The sequence below is a fragment of the Pongo abelii genome, chromosome 21 (genome assembly GCF_028885655.2).
Source record: "Pongo abelii isolate AG06213 chromosome 21, NHGRI_mPonAbe1-v2.0_pri, whole genome shotgun sequence".
Classification (NCBI taxonomy): Eukaryota; Metazoa; Chordata; class Mammalia; order Primates; family Hominidae; genus Pongo; species Pongo abelii.
The window spans coordinates 42,163,707-42,187,123 of record NC_072006.2 but is presented as its reverse complement, the minus strand read 5'-3'; the positions used below and the strand labels follow the sequence as shown (position 1 = coordinate 42,187,123).

Here is a 23,417-nt window from a genome sequence, read left to right as displayed (position 1 = left end):
TTCAGGCTTTTCGGTCTCCAGATAAATCTTTTTGCAGCTAAGGGAAATGTTTCTCCTTTCAAATTCCCCCTTACATGCTGGTTCTTCCAGATCCGTCCTCCAAGTCTCACAGTTTGCGTCTCTGCATCCCTGCTTTGGGTAAGACAGGTCTACTTGATCTTCTAGGCCACTAATTGGGTTTCGGCAATTAACTATCTTTTTAAAAATCTCATCGGTGGAGCTTTTTTGTGTGTGGAAAATTATGCTTTTAATTCTAAGAGACATCTTTGGTGTCATAATTGAACTTGGTCTTTTATTATTATTATTATTATTATTATTATTAAAATTCTTATCTGCCTCTTTTTCTGGTTCTGTTAATCTAAGATTCACCACCTCAAGGAGTGCTCAAATGCTTTTTGTACCCATGACTGCTGGATCCCATTAAGCAGTTCTCTTCTTTTCCTGCTTCTTGATCCAACTACCAGTATCTCAGGCAGGGAGGTGGCAAAGCAGCCTCTGGTTCATCAGTGTATGAGCCAGTGCACATGGGATGTCATTAGTCCCCAGCCAAGCTTTGTGGCTGCCACGCGTGGCATTTTTCTAGCCTGAGATAGGGAAGAGTCAAGCTTCTTCCCTTCTCTGGCTTCTTGGGGCCACAGAGAGCATGAGATACACCCCAACGAAGCCTCACAGAGACGAACAGTGCCCTTCCTCATAGGGTTCCAGGGAGGTCAGTAGACCAGACTCTCCAGCGTATCAGAGTCCCTCCAAGGGGAAATTTGGCACCAGCTCTCTCTCTGGACTGAACAGGCCTTGCTCACGCCCACTGGCATGACTTGCCTGCCAGTCTATAGCCACTGAGTTCAGGAGTGTTCATGGAACTGTAGGTAGACGGAAGCAGCACAAGCACTTTCTTATCATCTCTTCAAAAGCCCCAAGCAAGTAGAGAAAAAAGAAAGACCACAAGACCACCAGACTAGATGATCTCTAAGCGTCCATCCAATGCCGACATTTTACAGTTATACACATTTATGGTCTCCAACTCAGCTCAGTCCTCGGTACCCTTGGGCCACACTTTTGTAAGTCTTCCCAGCATGCTCTGCTTCCCCAAAGGGAGTATTTGAGACTTTTATTTCTCTCCTCAAGCCCTCTGTTTATCCTTCTCCTTGTTCACTGTCAGCCCATGACTTTGAATTTCTCTTCACAAAAAAAGACTCTCGGATATTGAGTTGCTCTTTGCTTTCTATAATCCTTTCTCCTTTGCCTGCTTGCCTGCTTGCCTGCCTGCTGTCCGTCTTTCCATCTTGCTGGACTCTGTCTTCTCCTGTGTGTTCTGTGATAGTGTGTGCTCCCAGTTTTCCCATCTCTCTGGGTACCCCCTTTCGCTTTATGTTGCTGTCAGTCTCACCCAGTTCTGATCCTTCTCCTATATTACAGGCCCCTGGGGGATCTTTTCAGTGCATAAAGTTGACCATATCACCCCTTGCTTTAAACCTCTTAATGACAGGAACAGGCAAAACATGTCTATAGTGATAGAAGTCATAAGAGTGGTTACCTCCAGGCAGGTGAAATAGGAATCAATTGCAAAAGGACATGAGGGAGCCTTCTAGGTTGTTGGAATTATTCTGTGTCTTACTTCAGGAAGTGGTTACATTGTTCTATACATACACAAAAATTCACTGAGCTGTACATTAAGATAGTGCATTTTACCATACGTGTACCTCAGTTTTAAAAGGATGAAACCTGAAGGTTTAAATCCAAACTCCTGAAGGTTAAAATCCAAACTCCTGAAAATAGTCCACAGATTCCCATTCCTTCCTCCCTCAAGTCTTGCCTCGAGCATAATTTTCTTGTGAGACCCATCCTGGCTTCCTCAGGATATGACTTCCACACTCAGGACTGTAAGCTTAGGCCTGTCCTAATCCTGAAGAGACTTTATTGTAACTATACATGTACTTCCCTCACTAGACGGGGGGCTCAGTTTCATTGCACCCCTAGTGCCTTGTGCAGTGGCTCGCACATAGACCCCAGGTAAATGTCTGTTGAATGAATGAATGCAAGTTCACTTCATACTTGCTTTGAACTTGACATTTTTACTGAACAATTTCCTTCCTCCAGCCTGCAGGATGTTTCCTCAGTGAGGGGAAGGCTGCTGCACAATGGCAGTTTTTGATACTCCTGAGGAGGCCTTTGGTGTCTTACGTCCAGTCTGTGTTCAGCTCACAAAGACCCAGACAGTGGAGAATGTGGAGCATCTGCAGACACGACTACAAGCTGTGAGTGACAGTGCCCTTCAGGAACTTCAGCAGTACATCCTCTTCCCTCTGCGATTTACCCTGAAGACCCCAGGTCCCAAAAGAGAGCGTTTGATCCAGAGTGTGGTGGAATGCCTCACATTTGTCCTTTCTTCAACATGTGTGAAAGAACAAGAGCTTCTCCAGGAACTCTTTTCAGAACTCTCTGCTTGTCTGTATTCACCCAGCTCCCAAAAACCTGCAGCTGTGTCCGAGGAGTTGAAATTGGCTGTGATCCAGGGACTTAGCACATTAATGCACTCAGCTTATGGGGACATCATTCTGACTTTTTATGAGCCCTCCATTCTGCCACGTTTAGGATTTGCTGTATCTTTACTGTTAGGCCTTGCAGAACAGGAGAAGTCAAAGCAAATTAAAATTGCTGCCTTAAAATGTTTACAGGTTCTACTCTTGCAGTGTGATTGTCAGGACCATCCAAGGTCGTTGGATGAACTTGAACAAAAGCAGCTGGGGGATTTGTTTGCCTCTTTTTTACCTGGAATCTCAACTGCACTGACCAGGGTTATCACGGGAGACTTTAAACAAGGTCACAGCATTGTCGTATCTTCCCTAAAGATCTTTTGCAAGACAGTGAGCTTCATTATGGCTGATGAACAGCTCAAAAGAATCTCAAAGGTCCAAGCAAAACCTGCAGTTGAGCACAGAGTAGCGGAGCTGATGATTTACCGGGAAGCAGATTGGGTAAAAAACACTGGTGACAAGTTGACTATCCTTATTAAAAAGATAATTGAGTGTGTTTCTGTTCACCCACACTGGAAGGTGAGGCTGGAACTGGTAGAACTTGTGGAGGACCTTCTTTTGAAGTGTAGTCAATCATTGGTCGAATGTGCTGGTCCCCTTCTGAAGGCCTTAGTGGGACTAGTAAATGATGAGAGTCCTGAAGTCCAAGCCCAGTGCAATAAAGTTCTGAGACATTTTGCAGATCAAAAAGTAGTGGTGGGCAACAAAGCCCTCACTGACATCTTGTCAGAAAGCCTGCATTCCCTTGCCACATCTCTTCCTCGCCTAATGAACTCCCAAGATGACCAGGGCAAATTCTCTACTCTTTCCTTGTTACTTGGTTATCTGAAACTCTTGGGCCCAAAAATAAACTTTGTCCTCAACTCTGTGGCCCATCTCCAGCGCCTTTCCAAAGCACTCATCCAAGTTCTAGAGCTAGACGTAGCTGACATCAAGATTGTTGAGGAACGGCGTTGGAACTCTGATGATCTGAATGCTTCTCCAAAGACCTCAGCCACACAGCCTTGGAACCACATCCAGAGGAGATATTTCCGCTTCTTCACTGATGAGAGAATCTTCATGCTCTTGAGGCAGGTTTGTCAGCTACTTGGTTATTATGGGAATCTTTATTTGCTTGTGGATCACTTTATGGAACTTTACCATCAATCTGTGGTTTACCGGAAGCAAGCTGCCATGATCCTTAATGAACTGGTTACAGGGGCTGCTGGGCTGGAGGTCGAGGATCTTTACAAAAAACGTATTAAAACAAACCCAGAGGAACTGAGAGAGATTGTGACATCTATACTTGAAGAATACACAAGTCAAGAAAATTGGTATTTGGTTACCTGTCTTGAAACTGAGGAAATGGGAGAGGAGCTGATGATGGAGTACCCAGGCCTCCAGGCCATCACGTCTGGTGAACACACCTGCCAAGTTACATCTTTTCTAGCCTTCTCAAAGCCAAGTCCCACTATTTGCTCCATGAACAGTAACATCTGGCAAATATGTATTCAGTTGGAAGGAATTGGCCAGTTTGCTTATGCACTAGGAAAAGACTTCTGTTTGCTCTTGATGTCAGCCCTTTATCCAGTACTGGAGAAGGCTGGAGACCAAACCCTACTCATTAGTCAGGTGGCTACCAGCACCATGATGGACATTTGCGGTGCTTGTGGCTACGACTCCCTGCAGCACCTGATCAATCAAAATTCAGACTATTTAGTGAATGGGATCTCTTTAAATCTGCGTCATCTGGCTCTGCACCCTCATACCCCAAAGGTCCTGGAGGTCATGCTGCGGAACTCAGATGCTAACCTGCTTCCTTTGGTGGCAGATGTGGTTCAAGATGTCTTGGCCACCCTGGACCAATTTTACGATAAGAGAGCTGCTTCCTTTGTCAGTGTTCTGCATGCTCTGATGGCAGCATTAGGTACATTGAGAGCCCTTTTTAATGCTGATATGTGGGGGACAGGACTCAATCTCCTAGTTTGCTTAGCCTCGTTTTTTGCATTGTTTGTGGTGATGCTATGGAGGACATTTTAATCATTTTCTCACCAGTCCCATAGGTTATGGTGGGGTTTCACTGTTTATCTTTTATACTTTCAGTAATCTCTACCATTTATTGAGCTCCTGCTCTATGCCAGGATATAAACCCTGCAGAATAAATGTAAATATTATTTCTATTTTATAAATAAGAAAAACTAAGGGTCAGTGACATCCTACTTAGCCAGGGTCACACAATTAATAAATGATAAAATCAGGATTTATGACAGTTTTGTTCTTTCCAATATACCAAACTGCTTCTGATGATGCATAGCATTAGCAGTATCTATGCTAATGAAGAACAGATATAACATGAATTATTCAGTCACATATAGTCTAGAACAGTACTAAGAGAAGTTTCTGTGATGATAGAAATAATCTTTATTCGTGCTATCCAGTACAGTTACCACTATACACATGTGGTTCGTGCACCTGAGGAACTGAATTCTATATTTTACTTAATTTTAATAGCCACATGTAGCTAGTGACTACCATACTGGACAGAGCAGGTCTAGAAACTTCCTTTTAACCTTTTAATTGTGTGAGTTGGTTTGAGTTTCTCTTCTTCCCTTTGATCCTATTGGGTGCTTGCCAAAGATGTTAGCTACCATTAGAATGGCAAAATTGGCTGGGGGCGGTGGCTCATGCCTGTAATCCCAGCACTTTGGGAGGCCAAGGCAGGCGGATCACGAGGTCAGGAGATCGAGACCATCCTGGCTAACACGGTGAAACCCCGTCTCTACTAAAAAATAAAAGTAAAAAATTAGCCAGACGTGGTGGCAGGCGCCTGTAGTCCCAGCTACTTCGGAAGCTGAGGCAGGAGAATGGCTTGAACCTGGGAAGTGGAGCTTGCGGTGAGCCAAGATCGCGCCACTGCACTCCAGCCTGGGCAACAGAGCGAGACTGTGTCTCAAAAAAAAAAAAAAAAAAAAAAAGGAATGGCAAAATTTTGGACTTCAATTATAAGGAAAGGAATCCTTCAACTGGATAGTCAATCTTTCGATGAGAAAATAATAAGCTGTATAGCTGGGTCCCTTTTATTTAAAGAGCATATTTCCAGTATTTATCTCAGTACTGCTGATAGCCTCTGAGGCAGGTGGAATGGTCACTGGCCTCATTTTGTCAGTTGAAAAAGCCAAGACCTTGTAAGAAACATTCTCATGGAAGGTAACTGGGGCAGGGACAGTGCACTGCCCTGTAGCTAATGCCATTTCCGGTGTTTGTTTATTCATGCATGAGCATTCACGTTCAGCATAAATGTTCCTTTTTCATTCAGTCATTCAAGAGTGCCTGCCATATGTCAGACACTGTGCTAAGTAATGAAGATAGAGCAGAGAACAAGACGAATAAACTCATGGAACTTCCCTGCCACTGCAAGAGAGATGATAAACAAGTAAACAAATCATTAGACAAGCTCACTACAGATTCTGATAAACACTGTGAAGGAAATAAACACCTCGATGTAACAGGCACAGGCTCCTATAAGTTCAGTGGTCAGGGAGGGCCTCTCTGAGGAAGCAACACTAAAGCCAAAACCTGAAGGATGAGAAAGGCCCATCAACACATAGGGGGCTATCACATTTTTTTTAATTTTTATTTTTAAGAACATTCAGGCCAGGTGCCGTGGCTCACGCCCGTAATCTCAGCACTTTGGGAGGCTGAGGTGGGCGGATTGCTTGAGCCCAGGAGTTCAAGACCAGCCTGGACAACCTAGTATGGCCTCATCTCTACTAAAAATGGAAAAAAATTAGTTGGGAGTGGCGGTACATGCCTGTAATTCTAGTTACTTGGGAGGCAGAAGCAGAAGCATCACCTAAGCCCAGGGAGGTCAGGGCTGCAGTGAGCCGTGATTGCACCACTGCACTCCAGCCTGGGTGACAGAGGAAGACTGTCTCAAAAATAAAAATAAAAATTCAGGTGGGAAGGCCCAGAAGGAAGAAGGGGCATGGGTCTTTGGAGAATGGAAAAGAGGCCTTTGTAGAGAGTGTTGCAAGATGAAGTTGGAAAGAAGAACAAGGACAAATCCTGGTAGGGCCTTATGGAGCAAGAAAAGGAGTTTGGATTTTATTTTGCAGCCACTTGGAAGCCTGTGTAGTGGGCTAGTCACTGGGGAGTCAGCCATGAATAAGACCCACTTAGGCCTGCCCTCGTGGAGCCCCTCATAGGACCGATTGGTTGCTTATGCAGACTCAGACTGGCTTCCATGGGCCAAATATATCCCACCTGTACTGCTTTAGCGACCTATGCTATGTTTCAATTTGAAATTTTTAAAAAGTAGGTTAAGAAAAGCCCTGTGAAATATATCTCTCAAGAGGTATCTGAATTTGGGCCTTCAAAATTGAATTGTCTTAGATTGCTAATGTCTTCGGTCATCTCTGAAGGAGGAATGTCAAGACTCCTGTGTAGCTTTGTAGTGCTTTTAAAAAAAAAATGAGGTGGAGGGAGAGGGTCTCCCTTGCAGAAAGGAAAATTGAATGGTTAAGACTGACTCTGGGGCTTCCTTGGAACAGAAGCAAACTTAGAGCTAGCTTTTCTGAAAGTTTTGAAATAACCCAGAATATGCTCGCTTTTTGAACAGGAAGTAGTACTCAGGTGGAGTTGGTATAGTCACTCATAAATCAGAGTAGCACCTTTTGCTGTCATTTCTGTTTGTCATCGAATTATCTAACTGACGTCCACTCGTTTAAGATGGGTGTGGAAATGTGTTCTCAGAGAACTTCTGAAAGGCCTTAGAAGAACCCAGTAAGAGCTTTAGGAAATTGAGTTATCATTAACATAGTGTGTCACATGCAGTGACTAAAAAAGCATTAGGTGCCACGGTAACGGCAAGAGGCATCAGTTAATTACTGCTTAATCCCAACTGCTGGTTAGCTGATTATTCATAACAAGAAAAAAATAGGGTAGCTTTGAAAATAAGTATTTATGTCACATATTTCACAACTTGAAGAATGTGCTGCTGCGTTCTTTTTATGGCTGCATAGTATTCCATCATGTGTCTGCACCATAGTGTATTTAACCAGTCCTTTTTTGGTAGACGTTTTGGTCATTTCCAGTCTTTGGCCACCACAAAAAATGCTGCATTGAATATCTTTGTAGGTCATTTTGGACATGTCTCAGTATATTAATAGGATGAATTTCTGAAAAAAAATGCTGGTTTAAAGGGTATTACGTTTAAATTTTTGAGAGAGTATCAAATTGCTCTCTAAGAGGTTGTACCAATTTAAACTCCATCAGCAATGTACGAGAGTGCCAGTTTTGCCACACCCTCACCCACACTGTGTATTATCAAGCTTTTGATCTTTGCTAATCCAATAGGAGAAAAATAGCACCTTATTGTAGTTTTAATTTGCATTAAACGTGAGATTGAGCTTCTTTTCATATGTTTAAAAGCCATTTGTGAGCAAAGACATTTTAATGTCTGGCACCAGCCTTTAATCTAGAAAGAATCTTTGCAGCATATCTAGTCTTAGCAGTGTAAATGCTGGGTCCAGGTTTTGACCATTTGGGAACCAATCCCTTAGAGTGCACTAAGTAGCTGATAGACAACTGGGGATGCAGTTTGAAGAATGTCATAATGGATCCCTGGGTGTAGGAACCTCCGGCTCACACCTCACACATTTGCTCTCTGATACTCCCAGTTGCCCGGCCCCGTCATCTCCCATCTGCTGCTGCTCTTGCTCTGTGCAGATGCTCTTTGATGAAAAGGAGATTAGCAGGTGCTAAAGGTTATCAGAGTTTTTTTCCCAGCTGTCTGCAAAAGGAGGGCACTGGACCAGAGCAGTGATTTTCAGGCTGTGGGATTTGTTGTTGTTGTTTTATTCTTTAAGTATTAAGAGCCTTTTTTGAAATGAAGCCTTTGGGGAACACTGATATACAAAAATAATTGAAATTAGAGCTGAGTTGTTTGAAGGAATAGAGACCCTGGAACCCATGCCTGTAGCCCACCGTCTCTTGGTTCCCTCCCTGTTGTGATCCATGAGACATTTCTGTGAAGCCCTAATGCTCCTCAAGGCACAGTTTGAAAACCACGGGACCCAATGATGTTTGAAGTTTATTCTGTGGTGACTTACCAGAGGTATTTGAGCAGCACCGAATAGGGAAGACTTTGGAGAGAAAATGGCCAGCTTTCTGAAGCATTTTATGTGAGAAATACAATGTGAGACCATCCATTCTCAAGACTCTGTAAAGCCTGTATTCTGCTAATGAGTGGTATATTCTGTACTCAGAATTTTGTCACTTGGACGTGTTTGCCAGTCTTGTGTATTTTTTCTTTTGCACATACTTTGAGCACCCAATATCTTTGTAGGTCATTTTGGACATGCCTAAGCATATCAATAGGATGAAATCCTGGAAAAAAATGCTGGTTTAAAGGGTTTATGTTTAAATTTTTGAGAGAGTATCAAATTGCTCTCCTAAAAGCCTTTGTGGAACGCTGACATACAAAAATGATTGCAGTTAGAGCTGAGTTGGTTGAAGGAATAGAGATGCTGGAACCCACACTGGGCATATTGGATTTCCAGTGGTGACCAATGGAACATAGAGTCTGATGGGAGGCTCAGACACTGAATAGTACACACAAATAAATAGATATGCAAATATATAATCACATATTGTGATGAGCTGATATGAAGAGAAAGAGCAGAGTGCTATATAAGACATCATATCATGTAAGTGACCTAAGTTAAACAGGGGAGTCAAGGGAGGGCCTTATCGGGCAAGTTCTATGTGTTCTGAGATGTGAAAAGTAACTTGGAGTTAACCAAATGTGAAGTAGATGGGAGGTATTCCAGACAGAGAGAACGGCATATGCAGGAGTTCTGAAACAGGAAAATGCTTGCTGCATTCGGGGAACTGGAAAAGGATGAGTTAATGGGCAACTGGGAGGCCGGGGAGCCAGGCAGGGACTGAATCGTGGGGGCTGTGCAGGCCAGGGCAGAGAGCTTATTCTGTGTATAAAGTACTCATGCCTGTTGTTAATAGCCCACGTGATCATTGTAACACTTTATTTACAGCCCAGTGGTTCCCAGACACAGGTAATCTCGGGCACCTCCAAGAGCAAAGTTTAGGAGAAGAGGGAAGTCATTTGAACCAAAGACCAGCAACTCTTAAGAGCAGCACCACAGCTGAAGACATCGAACAGTTTTTGCTGAACTACCTCAAAGAAAAGGATGTGGCAGATGGAAATGTCTCGGATTTTGATAATGAAGAAGGTAACTTGTTTATTTTGGCTTAGCTGGTTTTTTCTTTCTGAAACAGATTATTGTAAAAATGGTGAAACATCATTACAGAAGGGGTAGAAATAAGAAAAGTTACTCATCACCTTACCAGGCTAACATGGCTATTCTCCTGTTTTGTGTAATCTTTTTCCATTCTTTTCTGTTACAAAACTGTTTTTACGTGGTTGCAGCTGTGTACCCTTTTTGTGTTTAGTTATAAGCAACTCTGCTTATTGCTGTTGAATTTTGATCATTAATGTTTTAATAGCTGTTACTAAGTGTCCATTCCCCTGTAGGACATTTAGGTGGCTTCTGGCTTAATAATGACTCTAATAAACAGTGCTGCAGTGGATGATTCTGTGCATGTGACCTTTTCTGTTTTTTTGGGGGGTTTTTTTTCATATTTCTTTAAATTCCCAGAAGTAGGATTTCTGGGTCAAGGATATGAACATAATTTAATGCTTGCCAAATTGCCTTTCAAAAAGGTTGTGTCAATTTATACTTTTCCTTCGGCAGTGCAGGATGAATACTGGTTTCACCACAGCCTTACCAACATTGGCTATTTCCAGTTTTCTTCCTAAATTAATAGGTGAAAAATGGTTCTTGTTATCTACCTTGCATTTCTTTGATTACCAGTGAGGTTGGATGTCTTTCTATAAGCTTCTTTCCAAACAGGTTTTTTCCTTATTCCCATTGTCTATTCATGTGCTTTGTCCATTTGTTTGTTGGTGGGAGGAGATTGCAGTCTTTTTCTTACCAATTTATATGATAAAGAAGAAGGGAGTTCAGGCTAGTTGAAGCTCTGGCCTGTTGTTTTATTCACAAGCTCAATCTGGAGCTTCAGGTCACAGAAGGATTAATAAATTATTAGAATCTCCTCTGCAAATATAAAATGCCAAGTCATAATGAGCTTGGTGGTCTCAGAACCATCCTAAATCGAACCGAGTCCCAAATTAGTTTGTTAGGTTGGAATAAAACATTTTCTTTTCTTTTCCTTTTTTTGTTTTTTTCCTCCTTTTGGTGATCTCCACTGTGAGATTCTGGTGAACTGAAGCCAGTACTTCCAGCAGTATAACAGGAAATAGTAGCTTGATGCCACTCACTACAACAAATTCCTTCTAAATAGCAGAAAAGCATCACAGGGCCCAAATAACGATTTATGCAGAATTGAGTCATTGCTCTCCCCGAGGACAGAGTTTTCTGGTCAGAAATCTATCAGGCTTTTTCTTCTCAGATTTGTTTCTCCAGCCAATCCAATCCTTTTTGTGAACTGCACCCTTCACCCAAACTTGGAAATGCTGAAGCAGGGGAGGCATTCTGATCTCTCATAATCCAGATTTGCCATTCTTGTTTAAAATTTGAGCACTGTCAGTGAATCCATTCCTTCATGATTAGGATCTTCTGGTGTTAGTTGATGTTCACTTAGAGCAGACTGAAAGAGTCAAACGCTTCTTCCAATAACAGGAAAATCCACATCCCTCAAATAAGATTCTGCAGTAGGTGAATTTCAAACAACAAATTCCCCTCTGGGGAAAAAAGCACAGGCCTATCATCCTAATGCTTATCATTCATCAAGTACACACCACACACTTGGCATTCTAAGGAATGTTTGCCTCAGTGCTGGCTTGACATGAGTTTTTTGTTTTAAGCACATAAAAGCACCTTGTATATCTGAGGTCCCTTTCTCCAAGAAATCCAAGCATTCTACAAATGCATTTTCATTTATCTTTTCAGCATCTGTTAGAGACAGGTGCAGCCTCTACTGTAAGAGTCTGTCTTTCCAGCAGAGGGAACTGAAATGGGAAAAAGTTAAGGGAGCAGTGCTCTGCTCAGTGGAAATGAGCACAGCTGGTGATCAGGGTTGGGATGAGGCTGGGGGCTGTAAGTAGATCACGAAAATTTTTCAGGGTAGGGATTTTGACCTGGGTTTCATGCAATTCTCAAATCTTGTGGTGATGTTTCCGTTTACAAACTTTCATCTATCTCATGCAATGCAGCACTCTAGACAGTGAGAATGATAATGGCTGGTAACATCTCATTTAATGCTCTCAGTAGCATGTGAGGTATACATGCTGTATCCCTTTTTTCCCAGATGAGGTAATGTAGGATGAAAGAAGTTGCTAATAGGTTTTAGAGGCAAGACTTGGTCCAACCTCCTCTAACCAAACTCCACGCCCTATGAACTACACCAAGCTGCCCTTGTTACCTCACCTACAAAGATAAATAAGGTTTGATTCTGGCCATCAGAAGTTCTTACAGGCTGGTGGAGAAGACAGACGTGCACCCCTTTTAATCAGAGGATGAACCAAGAGGAGACAAAAAAGTGAAGGACAGAGCAGAGGCCAGCCATGGAACTTCCCAGCTTCAAGGCTCCTCCACACGAGAACCCTGCTATCTCTCTCTCTCTTTTTTTTTTTTTGAGACAGAGTTTTGCTGTTGTTGCCCAGGCTGGAGTGCAATGGCACGATCTCGGCTCATTGCAACCTCTGCCTCCTGGGTTCAAGCGATTCTCCCGCCTCACCCTCTCAAGTAGCTGAGATTACAGGCGCCCGCCACTATGCCCAGCTAATTTTTGTAATTTAGTAGAGATGGGGTTTTGCCATGTTGGTCGGGCTGGTCTCAAACTGCTGACCTCAGGTGATCCACCTGCCTCAACCTCCCAAATATCTTGTTTTTATCTTAAATATTCATTAATGGAAATTTAGAAAAGACCAAAGGCATAGGGAAAAAACTGAAGTCATCTGTTATCTCATTACCCTGTCACTTTTAATATTTTGTGGTACTTCCTCCCATGCAAAAACGTATATAGTAGTATTCATGCTGCATATGCAATTTTGTGTTGTGCTTTTTGTCTTTTTAAGACAATATTATTTTATAAGCATTTCTCTTGTCATTAAAACCCATGCTAAGCCTGGTGTAGTGGCTCATACCTGTAATCCCAGCACTTTGAGAGGCCGCGGCAGGGGGATTGCTTGAGCCCAGGAATTGGAGACCAGCCTGGGCAACACAGTGAGACCCCCATTTCTACAAAAAAATTTAAAAATTAGCTGGGCATGGTGACATGCACCTGTAGTCCTAGCCACTCAGGAGGCTGAGGTGGGAAGATCACTTGACCCCATAAGTTTGAGATTGCAGTGAGCTGTGTTCACACCACTGTACTCCAGCTTGGACAGAGCAAGGCCCTGTCCCTAAAAAAAATAGGGACCTCATAAAATGCCATTATATGGCTATACCATGGTTTCTGTACCTATTCCCCCTTGAATGGAGGTGTCTCAGTCCATTTGTGCTTCTGTAACCAAGTACCTAAGACTGAGTAATTTATAAAGAAGAGAAATTTAGGTATCTCTGTGTTATCACTCATACAACACTGCTCCCAGTTGTGCTCTTTTTCCAGAGGAACAGTCAGTCCCTCCCAAAGTGGACGAGAATGACACCCATCCAGATGTGGAGACACCACTGCCGTTGCAGATCCAAATAGCCATGGACGTGATGGAACGCTGCATCCACTTGTTGTCAGATAAAAATCTGCAAATCCGCCTGAAGGTCAGTGCGCAGCTGCTTCTCTGCATTCCCAGAGTAGCAGGACTAAGGTGTGGCCTGGTTGGCAGTGGCTACACAGATGAGCACGTAGCTCCCCTTATCTCCTGGTCCACGTGTGGTGGCCAAGAGAAGGCATCAAAAGGAATTTGTCTGTGGGGTGACAGTTTTACATCTTTCTGTGTCTGCTGAGATGCCCAAGGGAGCTGAGTCTCCTGCATTAAAAACCACAAGTTTTGGGGATTCACTGAATCTCCAAGGAAAAGAAAGCCATGTGCTTTGGAAAGGATATTATTTTCTCAGCTATGTAGGATGCAGGTTTTAATACTTTAATGAGATCATTCTTCCAAGCCTGACACTAGCCCTTCTCTCTCTGTTTTCATTCTAAGGAAAACCTGAACACTTCCTAATATAGCCTGGCTTGCTGGCAGTTTGCCAAGCAGCACCCCTATCAGCAAGGGTTGAAAGTATGTAGTAGTGACTGCAATAACAGGACGCAGTGGGGTGGGGTAGAAGTGGGGGCAGGGCTTTTAGAATCACCCTGGAGAAGACCTTACACCCAAAGGGAAACAGCATTCCTCCCTACCCCCAAGCAGGAGTGAGAAACACAACTGTCGGCCAGCCGCGGTGGCTTATGCCTGTAATCCCAGCACTTTGGGAAGCTGAGGTGGGCAGATCACCTGAGTTGGGAGTTTGAGACCAGCCTTACCAACATGGAGAAACCCCATCTCTACTGAAAACACAAAATTAACCAGGCATGGTGGTGCATGCCTGTTATCCCGGCTACTTGGGAGGCTGAGGCAGGATAATCGCTTGAACCCAGGAGGAAGAGGTTGTGGTGAGCCAAGATCGTGCCATTGCACTCCAGCCTGAGCAACAAGAGTGAAACTTTATCTCAAAAGAACAAAAAAAAAAAAAAGAGAAAGAGAAACACAACTGCCTTAGTGACTCACTGTTAGTAATGAGTGTACATTGCTTTGCTCAGGGGTGATGGGCTAGGAAACCCTGATCCACAGATTATCTCAAATCTCAGGGTCTGTGTTGTGTGGAGTTTGTTTAGTCTTCCCAAGACAGCTCTTAGCATTCATCTGTTGTTCCATTCAGCATGCACTTACCTTTTACCTGCACGGCTTTAATGTAGGTGTCTGGCTGATACATTCAATATACTGCTGTATATCCTTCAAGACCTTCCTTTTTGTAGAGGATTTGTAGCAGCTGTATACATACCATAATTATTAAGAACATCAGTGTTGGAGTCAGACCTACATACCTGAGTCAGTCCAAATCCTGTTTCTGCCTCTTATTAGCCATGTGACCTTGAGTAAGTTAATTCATCATGTTGAGCCTTAGCATCTTCATCAGTAAAATGAAGATGATGGTACCTACCTCACAGGGTTGTTGATTATAAATATAAAACAGCATGAAATAAGACACATACACTCATTCATGTGCTAAATGCTTATTGAGGACTAGTGCAGGTCAGGCAGAGGGTGTGTAGAGGGGATGATGCAGATACGATCTCTGTCTTCACGGAACTCCCTGTCTTTTGTGGGGAGAGAGGCAATACACAGACTCATACATATTGGAGAAAGGCTGTCAAGGTAATAGCACATTCTATTTGATAGAAAATAGTAATTCACCCATGCAGCAGATACATGTTGGGAACCTACTCGGTGCAAAACCCTGCTGACTAAGACAGAGCTTACCTTCTGATTTAGCCTAGGTCATCGGGGAAGGCCTCTCTGAGGTGGTAACATTTCTCAAGGCTGAGAAGGAGGCAGCCCTGCAAAGGGGCAAGGAGAATATTCCAGGCAGAGGGGAAATGTGCATCTTTGAGTCAATGAAATATAATGTAACTTGTCCTATAAATGACAGAGCTCAAATTCCAAGCCTGTCAGTGATACCAAAGCCATTTCCACTCTGCTCCCCTGCTCCCCTGCTCCCCACTGTGCAGCTGAGCTTTCTCTTACTCCCTTGCCTAATTATTCACCCCTCAATGGCAGGGTGTCTTCTGTTCCAGTCTCAGTGTGGACCAGCACATAGTAGGCGCCCAGTAGGGTTTACTGCTTTGTGCTGGCCGGCTTCTCTCTGTCTTGCAGACTAACGAGTGCCTCGCCCTGTGAAGGTTGGGCATCCACGCGGGAGGGAAGCCTGCACTGGCCGCCCACGTGGGAGGGAAGCCTGCGCTGGCTGCCCACACGGGAGGGAAGCCTGCGCTGGCCGTCCACGCGGGAGGGAAGCCTACGTGGGAGGGAAGCCTGCGCTGGCCATCGTACTGACCACTGCCTGTGACACTGATGCAGGCAGTCTCTTTTCAGTGAGTTTGAGATGTAAGAGATGAGGAAACAAGGAAGGTAAAATATCAGTTTATATGTAGGGTAGCCTAACCCTTTCTGATGAGATTAGCCTGTACCTCAACTGCCTGCTGGGCCTCTCCATGTAGTGGTAACAGAACTTGGTCTCCCCTAGCTACTCAACTTTCTCCTCCCGCGTGCTCCCCATCTCATTCAGTGGCATCTGCATCTCTTCAGTTGCTACCCCTGAACCGAAGCAGCTCTTTTCAAACCCTCACTTCCCCTCCCCAGTATCCAGTCCTTCAGCAATTTAAACTATGTCATCTCCAAAACAGATATCCAGTCCTTTCACTTCTCTCCTCTGCCGCCATCACGTGGCCACATCACTTTGCTCCTCTCATGTGGATCCTAAAGGGCCTCTTTGTTTCTTTGTCACCCTTCAAGTCTCTTCTCCACTCAGCAGCCAGAATGACCTTTCTAAAACATGAATTGTATCATGTCACTTTCCTGCTTAAAACACTTTGACGGCTCCCCACTGCACTTAGTACAAAATAAAAAAAATTCCTAACAAACCCCTTTGTAGTTGGGCCCCATTTTACCTCTTCTCTGTAACGCTCCACGCTGCCCTTCTTTCACTTCTTATGAAAGCTCTGTTCCACCTCTGAGTCTTCCTCATCACGGTTTCCGGTTGCATGAATCTTCACAGAACTAACTCCTACTCATCCTTTGTGTCTTCTTTTAGAAGATCCTTCCCCAGCGAAGCCTTCCCAATAGTCTGTGGTTTAGATCCTTCCCCTCGTTTCTTTGCATTTCACCTTTGACTTCCCTTCTTGTCCCAATTGCTAATCATCTCTTCATTTAGGCATTATCTAATTAAGGTCTTTCCCCAGCTGACCATGAACCCTGCGAAGGCAAGGAAACGTGTATTTTGTTCCTGTGTGTCCCCTCAGTACCTAGCTAGTGCTTGGCATGTAGTCAGCACTCAGAAAACAATTATCCAATTAATACGTTTCTAAACGTTATTCTTTGAAAATTGTGACTTGATCCCAGGTATCTGTTTTCAAGCCTATACCATCTGCTGAAATCTTGTCTCTTTCAGGTCTTGGATGTGCTGGATCTGTGTGTGGTTGTTCTTCAGTCCCACAAAAACCAGCTGCTTCCCTTGGCTCATCGGGCCTGGCCCTCGCTCGTGCACCGACTCACACGGGACGCCCCCCTGGCAGTGCTTAGAGCCTTCAAGGTACTGCACCAGCATCCCGCATGGTCTGTTGTGAGGGTAGAGTTAGTAGGCACAGAGCTCACCGGGGCCTTTTGGATTGGTTCTCTTCACCTGATTGCAATGTCACATACTGTGAAGAAAGTATAGAAACATAAGAAAAGCACAAAGAAGAAAGTAACAGTCTCCTTTTGAATTTGAAGCAGATGAACTAGTAGATGAAAAGGCCAGGCAGTAAGCTCAGCACTCCTCCACACAGGAGTTTGTCTCCTTACAACCACTTTGCAAGGTAGGTATATTGTCTTACTTTTGGCAGAGGAAGAAAGCAGCTCAGAGAAGTTAAGGAATTTTCTCACAATCGAACAGCTAGTAAGTGATACGAACCCAGAGCAGTGAGTTCACACTATATTCTTTGCACTGCACAGGAGTCAAGGTGAAGGGGCTGAGGTTCTAGCAGTGGGCCTCCTCTGCCCAGCTGAGTGGTGCTGGCAAAACCCAGGACCACCCATTTTCGTGTTGGGCTTAGGAACACCTAGCCCACCTTTCTCATAGTGTTGTCAGGGATAAAATGGGACTGTTTGGTGAAATGCTTTGAAAAGCTAACAGTCCTATATATATGTAAGGTATTATTCTCCCTGGCTTAGTTTGGCTTACATTAGCACGGATATTTTAGCTTATTTATATCCTTTCTTGTTCTAAAAAGCCCTTAAGGCAACCGGCAGAGATACATACCACAGCAAGCTGACATAAATTAGAAGAAGGTGCACAAGATGAGGCAGAGAGAAAAGATGTGTAGGGACACAAAATGAAGCTGGTAATGCACCAGAAACCGTTGGCCAAAGTAGTTTGATCTTCTGTAAATTCTTCAGCATATACTAGACCAAATTAAAATATTAAAAATTGTTAATGTTTTTTTCCCAAAACAAAATGCACAAAATGATACGTGTGCGTGTGTATGTATGTGTGCCAAAGAAAGAGGAAGATTAGGCCGGTCGCTAATCTCACGCCTGTAATCCCAGCACTTTGGGAGGCGGAGGCAGGTGGATCACAAGGTCAGGAGTTCAAAACCAGCCTGGCCAAGATGGTGAAACCCTGTCTCTACAAAAATTAGCTGGGCGCAGTGGCAGGCGCCTATAATCCCAGCTACACAGGAGGCTGAGGCAGGAGAATTGCTTGAACTCGGGCTTCAGAGGTTGCAGTGAGCCAAGATCGTGCCACTGCACTCCAGCCTGTGCGACAGAGTGAGACTCCATCTCGAAAAAAGAAAGAGATTAAGGGAGAGCGAGGTGGTATTGCTAAATCTTATCCAGATGTACTGCGGGGCGGGGTTTGGTGAGAATTAATAGGTTGTCTGAAATAACAGCAAGCATAGAAAAATGAAAAAAAATAAAGATGTGTACGCAATAACTGGGCTGCTTTCCCCACGCGCAGACACGATGATGACACTGAGGTCTATAGAAGCTGTGCCATTCAGCTGAGGGAGCTAAAATGAGAGCCTTGTTCTCTGCAAAATCAGCAAACACTGTGCTGGTTATGACTTGCTTACCAATTTTTAAAGAAATTCCTGTTATCCTGTATACTCAGTCTTGTGCAGCAGGGCAAAACATTTCAATATGTTCTGCTAGAGAAAGTTTAAAACAAGACATGCAAAGAAACTTCCTGTTCTGAAAGATAGAATGAGGGTGATGTGCATAAGAGATTGTGCAGCTGAACAGAAGGAACACCGAGTCGGCTGCAACTTCAGGGACCCTGCCTTGGTTCAGCCCAGGGACCTCGGCCCAGTCACTAACCTCCTGATGCCTGCATGTGGCAGCAGCTGGACCATAGTGTTTGTGTTTGCTCAGCTAGCTACAATTGAAAGCCTACGTATTTTCTCAAGGGATGTTAGGAAGGTTCAAGAAATGATCTATGTGAACTGCTTTAAGCTCTTCTCTTTTTTTTTTTTTAACAAAAATGGGAGGGAAATCAAGATATTAATCATATTATTCATCCAACCCAAGATTCCTTTGAATTATTCCCCATGTAATCTGTATTTATGGGTAGAAGCAGCCATGCCTTGGGAGCAGAGACCTCCAAATTCATAACTGTCAGAATCACAAACCATGGGCAAGGAATTAACAGCAGTAATTCTAGTTTGTTTTTTTTTTCCAAGCAGAGACCTAGATGAAATCGAATTACCAAGCGTTCTTTAGCTCTCTTGCTGCCTTGGCGATGTTCACTCACCAGGTTGGGGGCTGTTTCTGCAGGTTTTACGTACCCTGGGAAGCAAGTGTGGTGACTTTCTACGCAGCCGGTTCTGCAAAGATGTCCTGCCAAAGCTGGCTGGCTCCCTAGTCACCCAGGCCCCCATCAGTGCCAGGGCTGGACCAGTTTACTCGCACACGCTGGCCTTCAAGTTGCAGCTGGCTGTCTTACAGGGCCTGGGCCCCCTCTGTGAGAGACTGGACCTAGGTGGGTACCAGGCAGTTCCACCTGAACACACATGCTTACCATCTGTCTCACCCCTGCCATCATGCCCTTTGCTCAGTCGTGCCCCCCTCCCCTCTCCTCTGTGTACCTCCTTCCGTCTTATTTTGGCCTCATTTGTCCATTTATCTTGATGTGTTCTTTGGCGGGATGGAGTAGAGAGCCCAGGGCATCTTGCCTAGCTGTTGCAGTTTCTCCAGACACAGTTGGTCACTGCTTGTCCCAAATGAAGTGTGAGGGCTGATGCTTGTTTTGTTTTTCTTTACTGCAGGTGAGGGTGACCTGAATAAAGTGGCTGATGCCTGCTTGATTTACCTCAGTGCCAAACAGCCCATGAAATTGCAAGAGGCTGCCAGGAGGTATGTCTGTCTGATCACCCGCATCCCTTTACATTTGTTCTAAATTACAGATGATTTGCTAATGGCAAGCAGAGTTGAGGCATCTCTGCTCTTTTCTCTCTCTCCCTGCCAGGTTAAGATAATTTCTTTAACTGTGCCAGCACTAGAGATGGTATTTTTACTAGATGTGTTTCTCTTTGCCAGTAACCTTTTCCTCTGCTGCAAAGTCAGCAACAATTCCAGAGGGTCAAGAAGCAGAAAGACGGTGTGCTAGAGAGGACTCAGCACCCGCCTGGTTGGAGGGGAATCTGCTTCTAGGCCTGGAGACCAGGTGCCTGGCACTTCTTCATGCCTTGGCTTCTTCAACAGCAAAGTGAAAGTGCTGGGTTCCTGATAGGGCATACGTCGACTCCACGGCAGGTCTTAGATGGGCATCGGTGCCATGAACCCTCACAAGTGCCAAGCAAAATTGTTTGTGTGCAGGCAGGTGTACATGTGCCTTTTTTCTAATAGGAACCATTCATGGGTTCTAATAGGAATCTGTGACCTGAAGAACATTAAGAGCTGCCAGACTAATGGCTTAAAGGGCCTTTTCTGATTCTGAAACTAGATGATTCCAATTTCTGAGTTTGACCATGCTTATTTGAGAAAAGCTGTATCACCTCTAGGAGAAGAAGCTGTTGCTGGTTACTTTAGGACTAAGAGCTGAAACTCTGAGCACAACAGCATTCCCCAGACATGAGACCCAAAATCTACTCCGCCCCTCTTCTCCAAGCTTTCCTTCCAGGTGGGAGCAGCCTGCATCCTGTAACTGCCATCCCAGGATAGGTCTGCTGCTGGAGCGAAAGCTGGGCCTGGCACTCTGTGCCGCTCTGAGCCCTGCAGCTCCTTCAGCCTCACCAGCTTCACGCCTGCAGCGGAATCCCTGCTTCTTCCTAGCTTCTAGAGGCACATCTCTGATCCTCTTCAGTGGGGTGGGAGTTAGGAGTCAACTCATTTCCTGAGGGGCGGAAAGGCTGCTCTGACTGTGCAGTGAGGAGAGCCAGCTTGCTCCTCAGAAACCTTGCACTCTCTGGGAGTGATGGTAATATCTTCTTGATTGATTTATTGTCCTTTGCTGTTTTTTGCTCTTGATTTCCCGTTTTCTTTTTTCTTTCTGTCCCTTTCCCGTCACATCCCTTAGTCCCAGAATCAGTCATAGTTTCGTGAGCACAGGGGCGCATCCTAACCAGCTTCTGTCCCCAGGCATTTTTATTCCGTACAGAATCAATTTAGGGTGAAAATAGTCCTCCCTGGGCGGTGCCCCTGGAGCTGATTGTGCTGTGATTTAAAGTGCAACTCAAGAACATAATGAGTTTATCTTGAAGTAAATCCTTTTAGATGCCTATTACAACCAGGAGTTAAAGGTCTGATTTTCACATTCCCCATTCCATTCTATTTTTCCTACACCCACCCCATCCCATCCTTCAAGTTTAGAACCATCAAATAAGCTAATATTCTCAATTCATTATCTTTTCATTTCTAATTCTCTTTTTGCCGCTGAAAGCAATTAAACCCGGAATTGGACCTTGCTAAATCTTGAGCTGGTGTTCAGGGAGCCTCAGGTGGAGGAACACACAGCCCCACCCCACCACTTGACCACAGCTCCCTTTGTTTGCTCCAGCACATTCCGTTCAAGGGTTGAGTCAGATGGCCTCCTTCCTGACAGGGAGGGGGAGGAAGAGCTAGGTGGATTGCTTCACACATGTCACTTGCAAACTTATCTTGAAGTTGGGGAAAAAAATCAGCTCTTGATCAAGGATCAAGAGCTGACTTGGCATCTTGATGCTGAAATTAATAAGCTCTCTAAGTGGGAAAAGAAGCCTGAGACAATAGGAAACCTGGTCTCTGTGAGCCTCATTACCACATGGAGAGGGGTGGGTGGGTCGACCACTTAGTATTGAAAAGTCATACCTGGCGGCTGGGTGCTGTGGTTGGCTCACGCCTGTTATCCCAGCGCTTTGGGAGTCTGAGGCAGGCAGATCACGAGGTCAGGAGTTCAAGACCAGCCTGGCCAACATGATGAAACCCTGTCTCTACTAAAAATACAAAAAGTTAGCTGGGCATGATGGCGGGAACCTGTAATTCCAGCTACTCGGGAAGCTGAGGCAGGAGCATCACTTGAACCTGGGAGGCGGATGTTGCAGTGAGCCAAGACCACACCACTGCACTCCAGCCTAGGTGACAGAGTGCAGTCTGTCATACCTACTAGTACTGAGGAACCAAGTCCCCTGCATGAGGTGGCGTCCCCATCTCAGCACATGGCCCTGCTGTCCATCCCTTTGTTCTTAATTCTTCTCTTTCCCTCACACCCTACATCCATGACCAAAAGTAAAGCCCGCCTACCTCACTTGGAAAATTGCTCTCAAAACGACACCTCCAAGCCACTAGGCCAGGCCAGGCCACCATCATCTCCCACCAGAATGACAGACCTCACCACCGGTCCCACTTCCACTCCTGCCCCTCTAGGTATTCTTCATACTGCAGTCAGAGTGACACACTTACAGACGCTTACCCTCATGGGAGAAGAGAAAGCTGTGTTCTTTGCAAGGGCCCAAGCGGGAACCTTGGCTTAGTATTCAGAAAAGCCAGAGGTAGTGAGTTTCCGACCCTAGGCAGATGACCAGCTTGCTTTGGAAGTGGCTCTCCTGTCTGCCAGAGGGCTGGTGAAGGAGCCTCTCAGGGCAGGAGGCTGCTCCGATGCCTCCTGCCTTCTGGAAGGAGAGGGATGTGCACCAGCCCTGTAGAGCAGCCATGTCTGTGGGCCCCTCTGGCAGGTGGGCTTAGGACCTCCAAGGGGCGCCTTCATGGAGTTGAGGTGGAGGCAGACTTAGCAGCCCCATGAGAGTTCATCTTTATGTGCATCATGCTTGGGTTTTTCCTTGCTCCCATTTGCTTTTCCTGGCTCCAAAGAATGACCAAACCAGTGTTTGCTTTTTTAATTTGTCATATTAAATATAGCCTTTGTGGCGGGCTTTTACATCCAGGCTGTAAACTCTAGAAATGGAAATTGATCAGGGGGTGGTTGATATAACTGAGGTTGTAAATGCTAAGAACGGAGGTGCCATTCCAGTGTAATGCTTTTATCTAGCAAATGTGCCTTGTATGGAGGGGGCATAAATCTTCCAACTAGGGGAGGCATGGGGAGGGGCAGAGGAAGGTGGGGGCAGGGTGTGACCTTGCTGTGTGTTACCACCAGGTGTCACTGTTAACTGGCAATGCAAAAAAAAAAAAAGCCAGCTCCCCCAAAGTCCCTCTAGTTAAGTAACTTCAATGGATAACAAATGTGCAAATCATATTTGTGGTGTGGGAGGAGGGCTTAGCATACTAGGAGCTAAAAATAAGACAGTGTCCCTGAGGGTAGGCATTGGATTACAGACAACAGGTCAGATCAGCCACACCCCCATCTCAGCCGACTGCAGTGGCAAACTTTGCTGATTGAAATTCTCAGTCTCCAAGATGTCTCCTGGCATGCCCTGGGCCTTCACAGTTCTGTGCCTTTCTGTCCATGTAGCTTTTCCCTCCTGTACATGAAACGAATTTGAAAAGAGAGCATACACCCCAAATTTCTGTTTGTCGTTCAAGTCCATACATGTACTTAGCCTAGTTGAACTCCATTAAAACCATACTCCTTGGGCCAGTCTCTTAGCAGACTCTGAGACTCCCTGGCTTTTGCAGTGAGGTTTTATATCATCCAATGAGCCTTTTACCCTGGGCTAAAAGGAAACAAAACTAGACAATACCTGTTTTTGAAAAGA

At 44.8% G+C, this 23,417-nt stretch overlaps 1 protein-coding gene across 3 annotated transcripts in view; it reads left to right on the top strand.

The window, feature by feature from the left end:
• The window catches only part of TTI1 (TELO2 interacting protein 1), a 50,723-nt gene that overhangs the window by 17,554 nt on the left and 9,752 nt on the right, over positions 1-23,417 (top strand). For all 3 annotated transcript variants that reach the window (XM_063720453.1, NM_001133747.1, XM_054541501.1), the window contains 6 exon segments: positions 2,098-4,440; positions 9,566-9,763; positions 13,164-13,312; positions 16,700-16,840; positions 19,063-19,267; positions 19,554-19,641. In XM_063720453.1, coding sequence (XP_063576523.1) covers positions 2,139-4,440; positions 9,566-9,763; positions 13,164-13,312; positions 16,700-16,840; positions 19,063-19,267; positions 19,554-19,641 — 3,083 coding nt within the window. In that variant the 5' untranslated portion in view covers positions 2,098-2,138.